Here is a 16,003-nt window from a genome sequence, read left to right as displayed (position 1 = left end):
GGATGAGGTGGAGGGATGGGGTGGAGAGGTATATGAGAGAGGGGGGTGTGAGTTGGGAGCAGGGCAGTGAAATGGCGCGGGACAGGGCGACGTGGAGGCAGTTTGTTTGTGGCCACCCCGAACGGGATTGAGGCATTTGGCAATAGATAAATAGATTGATCAGTGGTGGAGATTTTTTTGTTCTATCATGCTTTGGAGTCAACTACAAGAAGTGAAGACATTTTCCATGAAATCTCAAATTTTTTAGAGGCTGAAGGACTTTCTTGAAATAATATATGTGCGTTCAAAACTGACAGAGCACCGGGAGTGCTTGGCTGTCAATGAGGGTTTCGAGGAAGAGTTAATGATGTGAATCCTGAAACAATGCGTATTCACTGTTTGCTTCATAGATGTACTCTGGCATCTACAACTCTCCCACCAGAGTTTTGATCAGTACTTCATGATGATGTACAAATGGTAAATACCCTCAAGTCAGGTGCCTAAGTGCACAGCTGTTCCACCTATGGTGCCAGGAGATTGGAGCAGATGAAGAAATATTACTCTTTCACACTGAGATTCACTGGTGTCACAGGGGAATGTGGTATCAAGAGTAGAGTCAGTTGGAGGAGGAGGAGCTTTCCGATTTCTTCAATCATGACAACAGAACAAAGTTGGTTGAGTTCACCAAGAAATTGTCAGACATTCAGTAGCTTCAGAAGCTGGCCTACTTGAAGGACATATTCTTATGTCTGTACTCATTAAACTTATCCCTCCAAGGCTGTTTTACCACAGTGATTGATTTCATGGAGAAACTAAGATCGTTCAACATGAAGCTAGAGCTGTGGGAAGGGATGGTCAAAGGTGAAAACCTTGGCATGTTTGAACACCTTAGAGGCACTGATTAAAGCAAAGCCACTGGAAAATTAGAATTGGTGCACCTTGTGCAAACCCATCTTTCTTCCTTATGGTTGGAGTTGCAGTTTTATTTCTCCAAACTGAGCAAGTTGAAATAGTTAAAATCAAAATTGATTAGAAACCCATCCATTGTTAATGCACACCTTCTCCCAGATAACATGCAAGAATAATTCCTACAGTGATTGACTATGTTGCAAAAGATGCATTTGAAACACTTCCCCTGACCAAGTTCTGGTCTAAACTGAGTAAGCTTTATCCTGATGTAGTTGATGTTGCTGTGAGGTCTTTGCTAGTGTTTCCTAGTGCTTACCTGTGTGAGCAAGGATTTTTAACACTGTTAAACATGAAAACTAAACACTAAGCACAACTTATTGTAGAGTATAACCTACAAGTATGTCTGTCTAATATTGCATCTTGAAGTGAGAAACTTGTTTGCACACAACAGGCATAGCCTTCATACTGAAGTCTGTCATATTTAAAACATGGTGTTATACTTACTTGCTAGATGAAGTTATCATATTATAATTATGTTAATCTTACAGTAGGCAGTATGGTACCATCTTATGTTGAATTAGTGTGAATGTTTATTTTCTTCTTAATGTAACTACAGTTTTTCTCCTTTGTATTCATGACTGTACATTGACCATGCAGTTAAAGCTTAACTGCTTAATAAAGCCATTATAATTTCAACCATTTGATAATATTCATTGTAGTACCTTTGCATACAGAATTTGTCTTAATATATTACCATTCTGTATTCAGAGTGAGATTAATGGGTGTACAGGTCGATGGTCAGTTAACTCATGGGGTACATGGTGGGAAAAAGGTTAAACCCCTGAATTAGAGGCTTTTAAAAGGCATCTTAACTTGAGGCTGTCACTTACTTTTACTTAAATTTTGCAGCTGTTGGTAGAGGCAGCCAACAGTGACCCAAGCCACAACAACCAACGCGACCGTCCTCACAGTATGCAAGTGCAGGCTTCACGAGTGGTGCTGTCCAATTTCCGATCCCCAGACCCAACTTTGCCTGGCTCCCTTGCCTCCCTGGCTTCAGGGCTTGAAGCTGCACAGCAAGGAGATCTCTTCTTTGCATCAACCTTCCCTGCCTCGACACAAGACTTCCAACCTATTTGCCATAAATTCCTCAAGCATGCCATGGGTGAGCATATTTGAAAAACTTTTTTGTAGTTTGTGTTTCAGAGGCAGCTAAAATGATTTGTGGAAGGGGGTAGTTTAATAGCCCACCATATAAAATATGTAACTAGAAAGTGAATATATGACCTAAGAATTGGATGGACCAACAGTTGATGACCATGGACTGGACAAAGTAGTGTTTGTGGATAGCAATTTGGATTACTAGAGATGCAGATGATGAAATAAGAGAGAGACTGTGTAGCTGCATGAAGATGCTAGAGTGGATAGCTGTATGTGGACTGACTGAGAAGTAGAGTGGTTAAGAATGTGAGAGACTGAAAGTATGGATTGGGCATCTGTACTGTTTACGCAATGGCAGAAATTGCCATCTGACCCATGGGGAGCGTGTAGGGGCCGTGAGGTCTATGTTTGAAGGACAGTGCAGTGCACATATATTTATACAGTAGACCCTCTCTGTACCGGATCATTTGGAAGGAAGCCCAATCTGATTAAGTCAATGATCTGGTAAGTCTGGGCCTCCCTGAAGTGTGATATCAAGCACATACGGTAATCGAAAATAAAAGAGTGAAATAGGATATTCTAGTACTTGTACTTAAAAGGAACACTGTAGCCATTTACACATACTTGGCCATAATTTCACACCCATGTCATAACATGTCTTCATGACTAGCCCAAGTGGGTGGAAAAAACTGTTGCCAGCCTTGTTAACTGCCCTCTGAGTCACCCCACACATGGGATAGCGATCTGGTTTGATCCAGTAGGCCTGCATCATATGCCCTATGTAACGGATAGTCTACATTACCCTCATCCACCGGGTTACGTCTATACACGTCACAATCGGGCTTCAGTAGGCCGTTGGGTAGAGGCTATACACACAACTGTCTTCCTACCACTATAAGAGCCGGCCGCCATTTCATCTCGGCATCAATGGATAGAGAAGTAGTCCCTCCATAGCACACATGCACGAATCAGTCTGTCTCATGCCTTTGCCTGGTGTACAACAGTGTCTTCATGTTCCTGTTTGTCTGATTCCATCTGGACCCCCTGTAGCTAATTGCATCATTCACCCCTGCCAAGCCTCTTTCCAAGGATATTAGAAAGGGGCCCAGTGATAATGCCATAAGGCATGCCTTGGATGCAACAGTGTCTAGTTATCTAATAGTGGAGAAGGTATCACGTTGAGAGCAAAGCCATAGTTGGAGCCACAGGCCGACACATGAACATGTCCTCCTCTCACGCTGAAAATCAGTTCTCTCCCTCACATCACTAATCAACGCAAGGACCTACAGACCTGGGGATACTTTCATTCGCAAGCGGATGAGTTGATGAACAAAATGGTCATTAATATGTTTCCGTAAGTGCTATACTTTCTGAGATAATAAGGTTTGAAAACAAGCAATTTTCAGCATTTTCTGAGAAATTGCCCATACAAAGGTGAAGACTGTGGTAAAAATAGCCCAGTGTGGAGAGGGTTAAAGGCAAAAAAATGTCCAGTGGGCCCAGAGTTGTCCGGAAAGTCCACGTGGTTTTTAACATTTACTGGATGGTGTCCAGTATGTACGATGGTTTGTCCAGGGACCTCAGAGTGTTTGTTAAATGCAATATCAGATCTAGCAGGGCATAGTAAAGTGCATATATATATATATATATATATATATATATATATATAAATATACTGTACAGTACAGTATATGAATCACATTACTTCGTATCCTATCCACCTTCTGTACTCCACATACATTCCTCAGCAGTCCCATCTCCGCTGCTCTTACTCTGACTTTTCGTTTTCATGCCACCTCATAGTCTCACACCCATATGTTAGAGTTGGCACTAACACTCCCTCATGTAAGCTTTGTGCAGCTACAACACTCAAGCCTCTGTTTCTTATGAAGGCCATCATTGCACCAGCTACTTTTCTTCCTTGTGTCACTCTACTTTCAACTTCTTTTACACATTTTCCTCTCTTTCCTATCACTGTACTCAAGTATTTGAACTCTCTTACCAATTCCAGTCTCTCTCCATTCACTGTGACATCACTCTGGGAGTCACCCTCTCTCTCAGTAACCATCACTTTACTCTTCTTTACATTTACTGTCAAGGCACAATGCTCACAGACATCAGCAAAACTCTGTACTAGCCTACCAAGTTCTTGTCCGGTACATGCAAGCAGAACTGCATCATCAGCATACAACAAATTTGAGATTTTCCATCCATCACCATTCATTATCAATGCCATCCCTCTATCCATTACTCGTGTTTTAACTTCTCTCATCACCTCATCCATATATATATTGAACAGCCATGGGGACATCACACAACCTTGTCGCACGCCCACACCGATCATGAACCATTCACTTAGATGCCCATTAACCCTTACACATGCTTCGCTACCATCGTAAAACTCTTGACAGCACCTAGCAGCTTACCATCTACACCATACATGCGCAAAACACTCCACAATTCCTTTCTGTCTATTTTGTCGTATGCTTTTTCCTGATCCATGAATACCATAAATACCTTATGGTCCATCTCACAAGCTTTCTCTGCTATCTGTCTCACTGCAAATACTTGATCCAGACATCCTCTGCCACTCCTAAAGCCACCATGTTCATCACTCACTAGGACTTCTGATATCTCTCTTACTTTCTCCATAATAATTCTTCCTTATACCTTCCCTACCACACTCAATAAACTTATGCCACAATAACTCTTGCACTCACTTCGCTCACCTTTATTATTGTACAGGGGTACAATAACAGCCTTTTTCCACTCTGCAGGCACAGTTTCATTCATCCATGCCTTCTTACATATCTCCAACAAGCACTTCATTCCACTTTCTCCACTACACTTAAGTATCTCTGCATACACCTCATCAACCCCAGCTGCTTTCCCATTTTTCAGCCTCTTCACAGCGCTCTTCACCTGTGCGAGTGAAAGATAGGAATAATAGATTGTTGGTGGAGAAGAGAGAGAAATTGAGGAGATGGAAGGAGCACTTTGAGGATTTGTTGAATTTAGAGAGTGAGAGCAGTGTGAGTATAAGTGGTTGGGGAATGGCTGGGAGAAGAAGAGATGAGAGGAGGGAGGAAGAGATCAGTAGGGCGGAAGTAGTGGAAGCGATGAAGAAGATTAAGCTGGGAAAGGCCCCAGGAATTGATGGAGTGTGTGGTGAAATGCTTAGGTATGGGGGTGAGATTGTTGTGGAGTGGATATGGAAGTTGTGTAGATTGGCTTGGGAAGAGGGAAGGGTTCCAGAGGACTGGAAATCAGGTATAATTGCTGCTCTGTACAAAGGAAAGGGGGAGAGAGAAGTATGTGGTAACCATAGGGGTATTTGCCTTCTTAGTGTGACTGGTAAAATATATGGTAGAATACTCATTGATAGGGTTAGGCATATGACAGAAGAGCTAGTTGGAGAAGAACAAGGGGGATTTAGGAAGGGAAGAGGGTGTGTAGATCAGATATTTGTTCTAAGATGTTTAGTGGAGAAGTATCTAGAGAAGGGAAGGAAAGTGTATGCTGCCTTCATGGACTTGGAGAAAGCTTATGACAGAATAGATAGGCAAGGTATGTGGAAGGTATTAAGAATATATGGAGTGGAGGGGAAATTGTTGAGTGCTGTGAAGAGTATGTACGAGGGAGCTAGGGCTACGGTGCAAGTGGATGGTGAGCTGAGTGAGTTCTTTGATCTCAGTGTGGGACTGAAACAGGGGTGTGTGATGTCTCCATGGCTGTTTAATATATATATGGATGGGGTTGTAAAGGAGGTGCAAGGTAGGGCAGTAGATGTGGGGCTGGCCCTAATGAATGAGGGTGAGATTTGGAAGCTTCCAGTGTTGCTGTTTGCTGATGATACAGTACTGTTGAGTGAAGATGAATGGAAGTTGCAAGGTTTGGTGAATGAATTTGGGACAGTGTGTAGGAGGAGGAAGCTGAAAGTTAATGTAAACAAAAGTAAAGTTATGGTGTTTGAGAGGAATGAAGTCACAGAGTGTGCAGTGAGGTTGGATGGTGAGGATATGGAAAATGTGAGTGCATTCAAGTACTTGGGTAGTGTGATGAGTAAGGATGGAACTTTGGGGGATGAAGTACGTGAAAGGGTACAGCAGGGAAGGAAGGTTGTTGGTACACTGAAAGCAGTGATGAGAAATAGGGAGGTGAGTATGGAAGTTAAGAAGTCACTGCATGATGGTATTGTGATCCCTACCCTGACGTATGGAAGCGAGGCGTGGACCTTGCAAGAGGGGAACAAGTGAAGAGTGAGAGCAGTGGAAATGAGTTACTTGAGAGGAGCATGTGGAGTGACGTGGAGGGACAGGTTGAAGAATGAAGAAGTGAAGGTACGTTGTGGGGTAGATGTGGATGTGGTTGAGAAGATTAGGAGAAATACACTGAGGTGGTTTGGACATGTGGAGAGAATGGAGAATGAAAGACTGACTAAGAGGGTGTATGTAGGTGAGGTGGAGGGAGGGAGAGGGAGGGGTAGACCGAGAATGAGGTGGAGGGATGGAGTTGAGAGGTATATGAGGGAGGGGGGGGGTGAGTTGGGGGGAGGGTAGTCAAATGGTGGATGACAGAGTGACTTGGAGGCGTTTTGTCTGCGGCCACCCTTTGCGGGATTAGGGCGTCGGGCTATAGATAGATAGATAGATAGATTAAATATTTGGAACGACTTAGACAAAGAGGTGGTGCATGAGAAAAACATTCATGTGTGTAAAGGTAGAATTGATAAATGTGGATATGGAGACAGAACAACACGAGCATTGCTCAATTCCTGTATACTACAAATAGGTAAATACACACACACACACACACACACACACACACACACACGCACACACACACACACACACACACACACACAAAGGACATGTTTTGATCCCTACTTTGAATTTGCTGTGCGGTGATGAACAGCTGTTTTTTGGCATGTAGTTCCTCCGACATCCTCTAGAGTTCCCTTTATCCACCCCATTTCCTGCCGACCTACCATCGTGAGTGCACACTTGTCGCAATGGCTACCCATGTGCTCACTTTTGTGGTGGTGGCCTACCTGCTGCAGGCCCTGCTGTTCCTCTGCTCCTCTTACTTGTGTATGTGATGATGGCCTCGCCACCTGAGAAGAGGAAATGAGTGGGTCTGGCTCTGAAGAAGAAGGAGATATTGGACAAGGTGGACGTGGGATGGTTGACTTCCTGCATCCTCCGTGAATTCAGCCTAGCCTGCTCTACCTTGTTCGATATCAAGAAGTCCTGGGACAAATTCACCCAGTACATGGCAGACTTCGGATCGAAGACAAACGCAACATGCAGAGGAAGATTATGTACCCTTCCAGGTTTGCAGAAGTCGACCGTTCCACGCTGATTTGGTATCGTCAACAATGTGCTGCTTGTGTGCTGGTGCATGGTACGGAGCTGAAGGCTGCTGCTGAGATGTTCTGAAGGTTATACAACACCCCGGACTTCAAGGCATCCGAAGGATGGCTTTTCGCTTTCAAACTACGACATGGACTTACCAACCACAAGGCCCATGGTGAAGCTTTGGACGCCAATGAGCATGGAATAGAAGAGTTTCGGCAGAAGGTGAAGGGCTTGATCGACAGGGAGGGCCTCTCTCTTGGTCAAGTCTACAGCACTGACGAAACTGATCTCTTCTGTCGCTCGCTGCCCATGAGCACCCCAGCAGAGGAGACTTAGAAACATGTACCTGGATGCAGGCTCTCCAAACAACGGATATCTGCTTTGTGTTATGCCAATGCTAACAGCATGCACCGGCTCAAGCCTGTTATTGTCGGCCATGCAAAGCAGCCTTGGTGCTTTCATGGATTGATGGATGTCATTCCTGTCATTTGGTACCGTTCTGTGAAGGCATGGTTCACAGCCAAGATCTTCAAAGACTGGTTTCACGAGCACTTCATCAAGGAGGTCATCCATTATCAGACAGACACAATGGAATCCCACGCATCCAGGTAAAGGCTCTTCTTCTTCTGGACAGTGCACCTGCACAGCCATCCGACAAGAAGTTGGTGGCCGAGAATGGCTGCGTTAGGTGCTTGTTCTTGCCACCTAATACTACTGCTCTCATCCAAGCAATGGACCGAGGACTGATCGTGGCAGTGACGAGGCTGTACCGTCAGAAGTTCCTGGACGAGGTGATGGTTGTTCTCAAGGACGAGGATGAGCGCAGGGAGGGATGGGACATGCAAAGCCAGGGGATTGCGGAAAACCTTCATTGCTACAACCTCAAGTCAGCCATCTACAGCTGGACCAGTGCATGGAGGGAAATCTCTTTCAAGACTGTGGAAAGTGCTTGGTCTCGTCTGCTTCTTGGAGCCAATGTGGTGCACGACTTTCTAGGTTTTGACGTGGATGGCTTTCATGTGCATCTTTGTGCAGCTGGCGATGAGTTGGATGTGGACGAAGTGCACAAGGGATTGGATGACGACAAGGGCGATCTTGGGTATCAGATCATGTCTGATTGTGAGATCACATCTTCAGTTGCAGGTAGTAGTAGTAGTTGTTCCCGAGGCAGTCTGGCCGAACAGCCCCGAGTCCCTTAGGAAGGCCATGGCCGAGACCGGGCTTTCCCACAGAGCTCTCAAAGAGTGTATGTTGTGTTGTTGGTGTAGGTAATTGTGTGCAATGCAGTCTTTCATAATGTGCTTTAGTATGGGGTGCTTTGTTGCATCCTGGACAGGCATCAGCAACGGAGTCATCCAGCCTCTTCTGGTACCTTAAGAGGGCTGGATGGTGCCCACATCTCAGCCTGGCCAGGTGGACCTTGTCCTCACGAAGAAGATGGGATTCAGAAGGGTGGATGTCAGGAGGCCGTGCATGCAGCTGTGTGTTGTCTTTAAGTGACTGAATGGAGCGGCGAGTGATCTGAGTGTGGATATACTTCTGGAAGCTGGTCTGAGGTGGGCGATGGGGGAGAGATGACAGTACAATATTTGTGTATGGTATCGTGTGCTGGGTGTTGTTTTGATGGTCCTTGGTGTGGGTGGATGTGTTGCCATGTAATATAGTGGATGTTGTGGGTTTGTGGAGGCTGCAGCAAGAAACTGGGTGCCTCTCATGTCTAGGTGATCCTTGCCTTTGAGGACTTTGGTTTCTTGATGTAGGTAGTCTGTGGGTGTAGTAGCTGTGCAGCCTGTGATTATTTTTAGGGCCTTGTTGTGTATGGTCTGTAGAGTGTTGTAGTGTGTTTTGGTGAGGTTAGAAGTCCCAGCAGGGCTTGCATAATTCATCACTGAACGTATGTATTGTTTGTATACTGTTGTGGTGGTTTCTTTGTTGTGTTCGAATGTTGTATGGGCAAGTGACCTCAAAGCATTGAGTCCTGGTGTTATTTTATTTTTAATGTTTGTAATGTGTTGTTTCAATGACATTGATGTATTGTATGTTACACCAAGGATTTTGGGTGTGTTTGTGTGTAGTAGGGGAGTGTTGTTTATGGTGAGGTGTGGGATGTGACTGTGTTCTGCTGTCCAGTTTGTAAGAAGAGTCACTGTAGATTTGGCTGGGGCTGTTTTGAGCCTGTTTGTGGTGAACCATTCATGTAGTGTGTTGAGATAAGGTTGAATGATGTGTGCAGCTGTGTTTTGGTGCTTACATGTAAGTGTTATATCATCTGCATAGGAAGCTATGTGTATCTGTGGTGTGTGAGGTGTTGGTATGTCGTGCATGCATAGGTTAAAGAGTGTAGGGGACAAAACAGATCCTTGGGGGACGCCATTTTTGAAGTTTATGATGTTAAAAGACTGACCGGCAAATGTTACGTGTGCACATCTGCCTGCTAAGCAGTTTGCCAGCCATCTTTTTGTGTTATTGTGCATGTTTGTGTTGAGTATTTTGTTTGTGAGGTTGTGGCGGAGGATGGCATCAAAAGCTTTGCTAATGTCTAGTGTGACTAGGAGTGTTCTGTGTGGTGGCCTGGCTGAATTCATGCCATCGAAAACTCTCTGTGTAAGGTCTGTAAGAAGGGTGTTTGTAGAGTGTAGTGGCCTAAAGCCATGCTGTGACTGGGCTAGGGGAATGTGAGGTGTGACTAGTTGTAGTACCAGTCATTCAGTGACTTTAGAGGGGGTGCAGAGGAGTGTGATGGGGCGATGTGAGGCGGGTAACGTGGGGTCTTTGTTGGGTATAGGAATAGTGATGATACTGCCATGCTTCCAGATGTTGGGTATTATGTTGTGTGAGTAGCTGTAGTTTGATATGTTGGTGAGTGCTTGTATGCCTTGTGGTCCAAGGTGTTTAAGGTGAATGTTGCATATGTTGTCTGGTCCACAGGCAGATGAGTGCTTGAGGTTGTTAATGATGTTCTTCGTCTGGTTGTAAGTGAAAGGTACCTGGTCTGGATCTGTGGGGAACTGTCTCTTACATCGGATGATACGTCGGTCTTCGGGATGGGGGTTTAGATGGCTGACTTGTGAAAAGTGATTGATGAGAGTGTTTGCTTGTTGTTTGTTTGAGGGTATGGTGTCTGTTGTTGCAGGTACAAGTACCCAGCTGGAAGATTCCGATGAGGACAGTGAGGATGATACGGACTCCTCTCAGCATGCCACTACTCCAGCCATCCTCAAGCTGAGCGCACTCCGGGAGCATGTCAAGTTCATTTTGGATTACCTTGAACACCTGGACTGTGACAGGGAGATGGGGCCCCTGGGACATGTAGAGGAAGTCAGAACTTTTAGGTAGCACATCATCACTTGTCAGAATTGCCGTTCCTTACGTCAATCAACCATTGACAACTTTTCAGGCCCGTGACCCCTGTCGTGCCCAGCCCTGGCTCTGCACCACTGCCTCACTGAGACCTGCCTTCCACCTCTGAGCCACAGCCCAGCACATCGGCCACGGTAGAGTCTCCACTGGATGTGAGTTTGTGGCTATCTTCAGAGTCGTCTGCAGTGGGTAGCCCATAACCACGTCACAACGACATGCCCCTTTGCCACCTGCAGCACCTACTCTGTGGCTTTAACAGTGAATAAACTGCAAAAACTTGCCACTAGACCACATGGGAATTTACAGCGTTGTGCAGTGTTAAGAACAGAATGTACAGTGTTAAGAAATTAGAATTCAGAGTGCAAAGGATTAAGTGCAGAGTGAAACACTGGCATGGCACAAGTAAGAAAAGAATGTGCAGTGTTAAGAAAGTAGAATTGAGAGTGCAAAGGATTAAGTGCAGAGTGCAACACTGGCGTGTGTAAAGTGCAGCGCAAGTAAGAACAGAATGTGCAGTGTTAAGAAATTAGAATTCCGAGTGCAAAGGATTAAGTGCAGCACAACACTGGATTACTGTACGTGCTTCAAGTGCACCTTCACCACTGTCAGAGCCTGAGAGGAGGTGGGTTAATCTTCACAACGGCCACAGACATGTCGTAAGTACCCTGAACACTGCTAAATATTTTCCATACTCCTAATTTCTCAGTCTCTGGTTCCTTTTCATTTATTTCATGGTTTCTCCCTTATTTGTGTGCGTAGGGCCTTAACCCTTAAACCGCGGGGTTATTTTTGCTTGACTTGTGTGTCTCGCGGGCATATTCGCGCTCAGACAGACTCCCTTAAAATATTTGCCAAAAGTCAGTTATTAGTCCTAGAATATTAAAATTACATATGCATATGGGACATACCTTCAGCTTTCTCCTGGGATATTTGTTGAGCCTTCGTCGAGTACCGTAGGACTTGTGGAGACCTCTGAAGTTGGGTAACGAAGTCTCCACTTTACACTTCCCGACAACCCGTAATATGATTACCACAGCCTGATATTATCACTTGAAACACTATTCTATGATTCTCAAATAGTTTGGAATCCATACTCCAAACAAAAAGCACTGTGAAAGCAATGAAAATTACGAGTGCGTATGACCTTCCCACTTGACGTCGTTCGCCTCTGGTGTTCTGTTATTTATTATTCATAATAACACTCACAGTTTATATTTCTATTACAGTAACCTCGCATCCAGCACGGTAATATTGTCATGCATGGGTCACGTGTTGGACCAAAAACGTGTTGGACTAACAATAGAGCTTATGGGGAAAAATGAATTATGTCAGCAACCCTCGGAAAAGTCACCCTAAATACCTACCATATACCTTTACATACATTGGTGCTATTGTAATTATAATAAATGGTACTGTGCTATGAATGATAACTAACCTTTTAGGATAGTGTTGGTGGGCTTGCTGGGAATGGAAGGTGGTATCCAAGGTTGTAGGTAGTCCTACTGGGTCCCCGGAGGATGGCTGCTGGCATCACTAGCGGGCAATGGCTGTTGCTCCTCCTCAACCTCCCTCATAAATCCTTCGAAATCACACTCAGAATCACTATCTTCGTCCACAGCCATGGAAGGTCCTGCTTCTGCCTGTCCTAGCACCGTAATCCTCGGCAAAGTGCATGCTTCTCACACTGTTGCCAGAGCCCCGTCTCGTGACTGTGGAAAGTGATCGCTGTCGCTGACTCGGTAGAGAATAAGGAGAAGCAACTTTGTTTATAAACTGGTACGCACGCCGATGAGAAGGGTTTCAAAATGATTGATATTTATTCTAAAATATTAATATGTATTCAGTGTCAGGCTAAATGTTCAATGCTGTAGTACGATACATTCTCTGTCGAGTCGCCTGGGTTTTGGTCACACTGTTTTGCCCGTCGTATCCTTGGCAGGAATCCATCCAGATGAATTCCAAATGCCCGTGGTATCGTCGACAATTTTACCACGTTACCATTCCGATTTACCATCGTATCCTCGGCAAACCTGGTATGAAGTGCCGTGTGATAGCCTTCGGCTGCCAGGATCTTGTCTTAGTTTTGTATTATGATCACGTTGGCTTCATTCATGTTGTAGGCCTTGGCAATGTCAACTTTCCTCTCCCCTTTCTTCTTCCTCTCGATGCTTTCTAGCTTGGTGGCCTGAGGGAGGTGCCGACACTTCTTGAGGTTCTCAGAAGGCTTCCTAAGCATCGTGAGCAGGGTAAAATGCAGTAACAAGGGCAGAAAATGCAGCAAGAATAAAGCACCTTCCAAAGCAATTATGCGACTGAGTGGCTCTGTGGCGGGAGAAATGTAAACAAAACATCACGTGACACCAGAAGCGTTTTTAATTGGGCGGCATCACGATCACGTCACGATAGTGGGCGGGAAGGCTACTTGATCAGAAGTTTTCATTGGCTATCATCATCATGGGAATGTCCAGTATGACCGTGTTGGATCAGGGGTGATCGTGGTAGAGGTGAACTCTGTGGATTTCGCCCACTTCTCGGAGCTCTGTGTGTGTAATGCTAACACACTCATGTTGCAGTAATTAAATCGAATTAAATAATACTAATTAATTGCTCTCCGTGCTGGACCCAAATCGTGCTGGACTAACTCGTGTGGGACGCTAGGGTACTGTACTATGTAACATTTATATATATCTACAGTCTTTATCCATATGTTTCCTTCAGTAATAGTAGTTTATTGTCACTGTAGGGATTCAATTTCCCTTTCAGTAAAATATGTAGCATTCACTTTCTCGTCCTGTATACTAGCGTTGAGAGTGAATCTGTCACTTTCACTTCCACTTTCATAACTCATAGTATTCATACATGCTAGAGTGAAACTTTCACTTTCATTGCTCCTAGTATATATACTCCTATTTTTATATTACTACTCATTTACATTTCTGTTTACATTCTCAATTTTATTTACATTATTTACATTTCTATTTTATTTACACTGTGTTATGCACTGTCACTTGCAGTAACTTATAAAATTATTTTCCACTGTTCAGTTATGTTTACAGTCATTGCTTTCACTTGCTCTATACACATTGTTTACACTTTATTTACACTTCCACTTGAACTGTTTTACTCACCAGAAAGATCGTAGTCACTGTCTATAATTTTCATTGACAAATTAGCCAGTTGACGTTCCACGCAGTCACTTAGCCCTTTACCCCTTTCCACACAAGGTTTAGTAGGGGGTAGAGGTCACAGGACCCTTTGCATGGGGCTAAAAAGCGCCGGAATTGGATAGGCGTGAATCCGACATGGTTTCACCTTGAAAGACGACAGTAAACTGAATACAGTGTGGTGGCCTAGCCGCCTAGGGGGAGTGCAATGCTTCCAGTGTCAGCGTGGTGACAGGTGCTAATATGTACAATATGAAATGATTGGCAGGAAATCTAGACAATACATAATAAATTAAGTAGTTCCAGGTAAATGTAAATATCACTTAGGCTTCTCCCTTCCTTTCTTATATATATATTTTTATTTCAAGAATAGATTATACGGCATATTTCAAGGGGAAATAAACAGCGAAAATTAGCGAATGAGTGCACGTGAGGTGTTGTCAGGTGATAATTAGCCCATTCCAGGTGTATGGCACTATCACTTACCTTATTTCTTTTTTGTATATATTATCTGGTATAAGAATAGGGCATAGGGCTTATTTCAATGGATGAAATCATTGGAAAATTCCAGGCAAGATTTACTTAGAATAGCACGGCCGGACAGGCGAGAGGAGAGGGTAATGGAGGGGAGGTAGGGAGGGAAGTCAAGAACAGGGAGAAATGGCTAAATTGTCAACAATGATTGGGAGTACAGGTGAGATTAGGAGTGCTGACTAGTGTTGGACATTGACAGTAATGATAGATGATACAAGCCACCACTTGAAAGCCCGGGGGAATTCAAAATAACACAGAATCACAAAAGTGACGTCCCACAGTATGATCCCCTGCTCCCAAGTGTCACGAAAGTGATGCCCCGCGGTTAAGGGGTTAAATAGGTGCTGTGCGTGTCAGGTAGGGAGTTATTTAGGTGGCGTTCAAAGTTAGGATGGGTTGGGGTCCATAAGTACCTATGCAGGGGCATTTTTCCCAAGTCCCAGACAAAACGAAGTCCTGGACATGCCTTTGGCTCTATTATGTCAGATTTTGGAGGGATTACTGTACATATACAGTAAATCCTTGTTTTTCGCAGCTTGGATGTTCCGCCAAAACCTTGCAAATTTTGAAATGTCGAAGTGTGAAGTTAAGAATCAGTGGGAAAAATAGAGGAGCGTTCCGGTAGGACATGTACCTACCGTATCAGAAGATACTATAACACCAAACAGGCCCTACCCAAAATAAAATGAAGTGTGTTTGCTACTGCTAAAACAACATAACACAATAAACATGTGCCTGAAAAGACATTAAAACTGTTATAAAGAGCTGCAACACCAAAGATCCTTACCAGAAATAAAGTGAAGACTGGTTTGAGTGGCAAGTGAAGGTATGTTGAGAGTGGATGGGCTAGTTCCCGGTGTCACTTACCAAGGAAAAGCTACCACTTTTCACCAGATTATTTAATTTTTGACTTCAAAGTAGGTCAACTAAACCCCGGTCATTTTATGTGCCCTCTTTGTCGCTAAAAGGAATGGAGAAATTATAACAACATTATTTTACTCACTGCCACAAGGAAGAGATGCTGTAATATAGTCAAATAGAATAAAAAATTGGTGGGCTGAGTCTACCATCTCTGCATTGGGATGGTTATTATTCTTTCCTTCCTTAAATATCGATAAGCTTTATTTTACATCCATTTCAGGTATTTGTCCATCAGAACAAAAATAAATAGCGTTACGAGAAACATGTAACGATTCTTTGTTAAGAAATAGTATAACGACATGGCTGAAGGTCATATATTATGATCACATACAGTAATAAACTCACGTGTGTCTACTGTCCAGCTTGACCTGCTGTGTATTTACGACACAGCTGAAGATCGTACGTTACGATCATAAGGAATAACAAACACGTGTGTCTACTGCCCCGCAGGATCTGCTGAATAAAGATCATGGAAAACTGTTGCATAGAAAAATGGACTTTGCCTAGACTGAGCATTGGTATGTATCGTCTGATGAGTGTCGGCTGCAGGCTGGGAGCATTGAATTGTGGGGAAATATGCGAATTGTGAGACAGCTTGGAAACTTTTTTCTTGTGCGA

General features: G+C 44.0%; 1 protein-coding gene across 1 annotated transcript in view; it reads left to right on the top strand.

Moving 5' to 3' along the window:
* The window catches only part of LOC145400192 (bridge-like lipid transfer protein family member 3B), a 265,439-nt gene that overhangs the window by 153,082 nt on the left and 96,354 nt on the right, over window positions 1-16,003 (top strand). The window contains exon 14 of the mRNA XM_080272706.1: window positions 1,798-2,053. Coding sequence (XP_080128832.1) covers window positions 1,798-2,053 — 256 coding nt within the window. The remainder of the gene's footprint in view (window positions 1-1,797; window positions 2,054-16,003) is intronic.

This window comes from Coenobita brevimanus, chromosome 51 (assembly GCF_032717465.1).
Source record: "Coenobita brevimanus isolate Jiangsu-jjx chromosome 51, ASM3271746v2, whole genome shotgun sequence".
Classification (NCBI taxonomy): Eukaryota; Metazoa; Arthropoda; class Malacostraca; order Decapoda; family Coenobitidae; genus Coenobita; species Coenobita brevimanus.
Note: the sequence above shows the minus strand (reverse complement) of the source record. Positions and strands in the feature narration are given on the sequence as shown.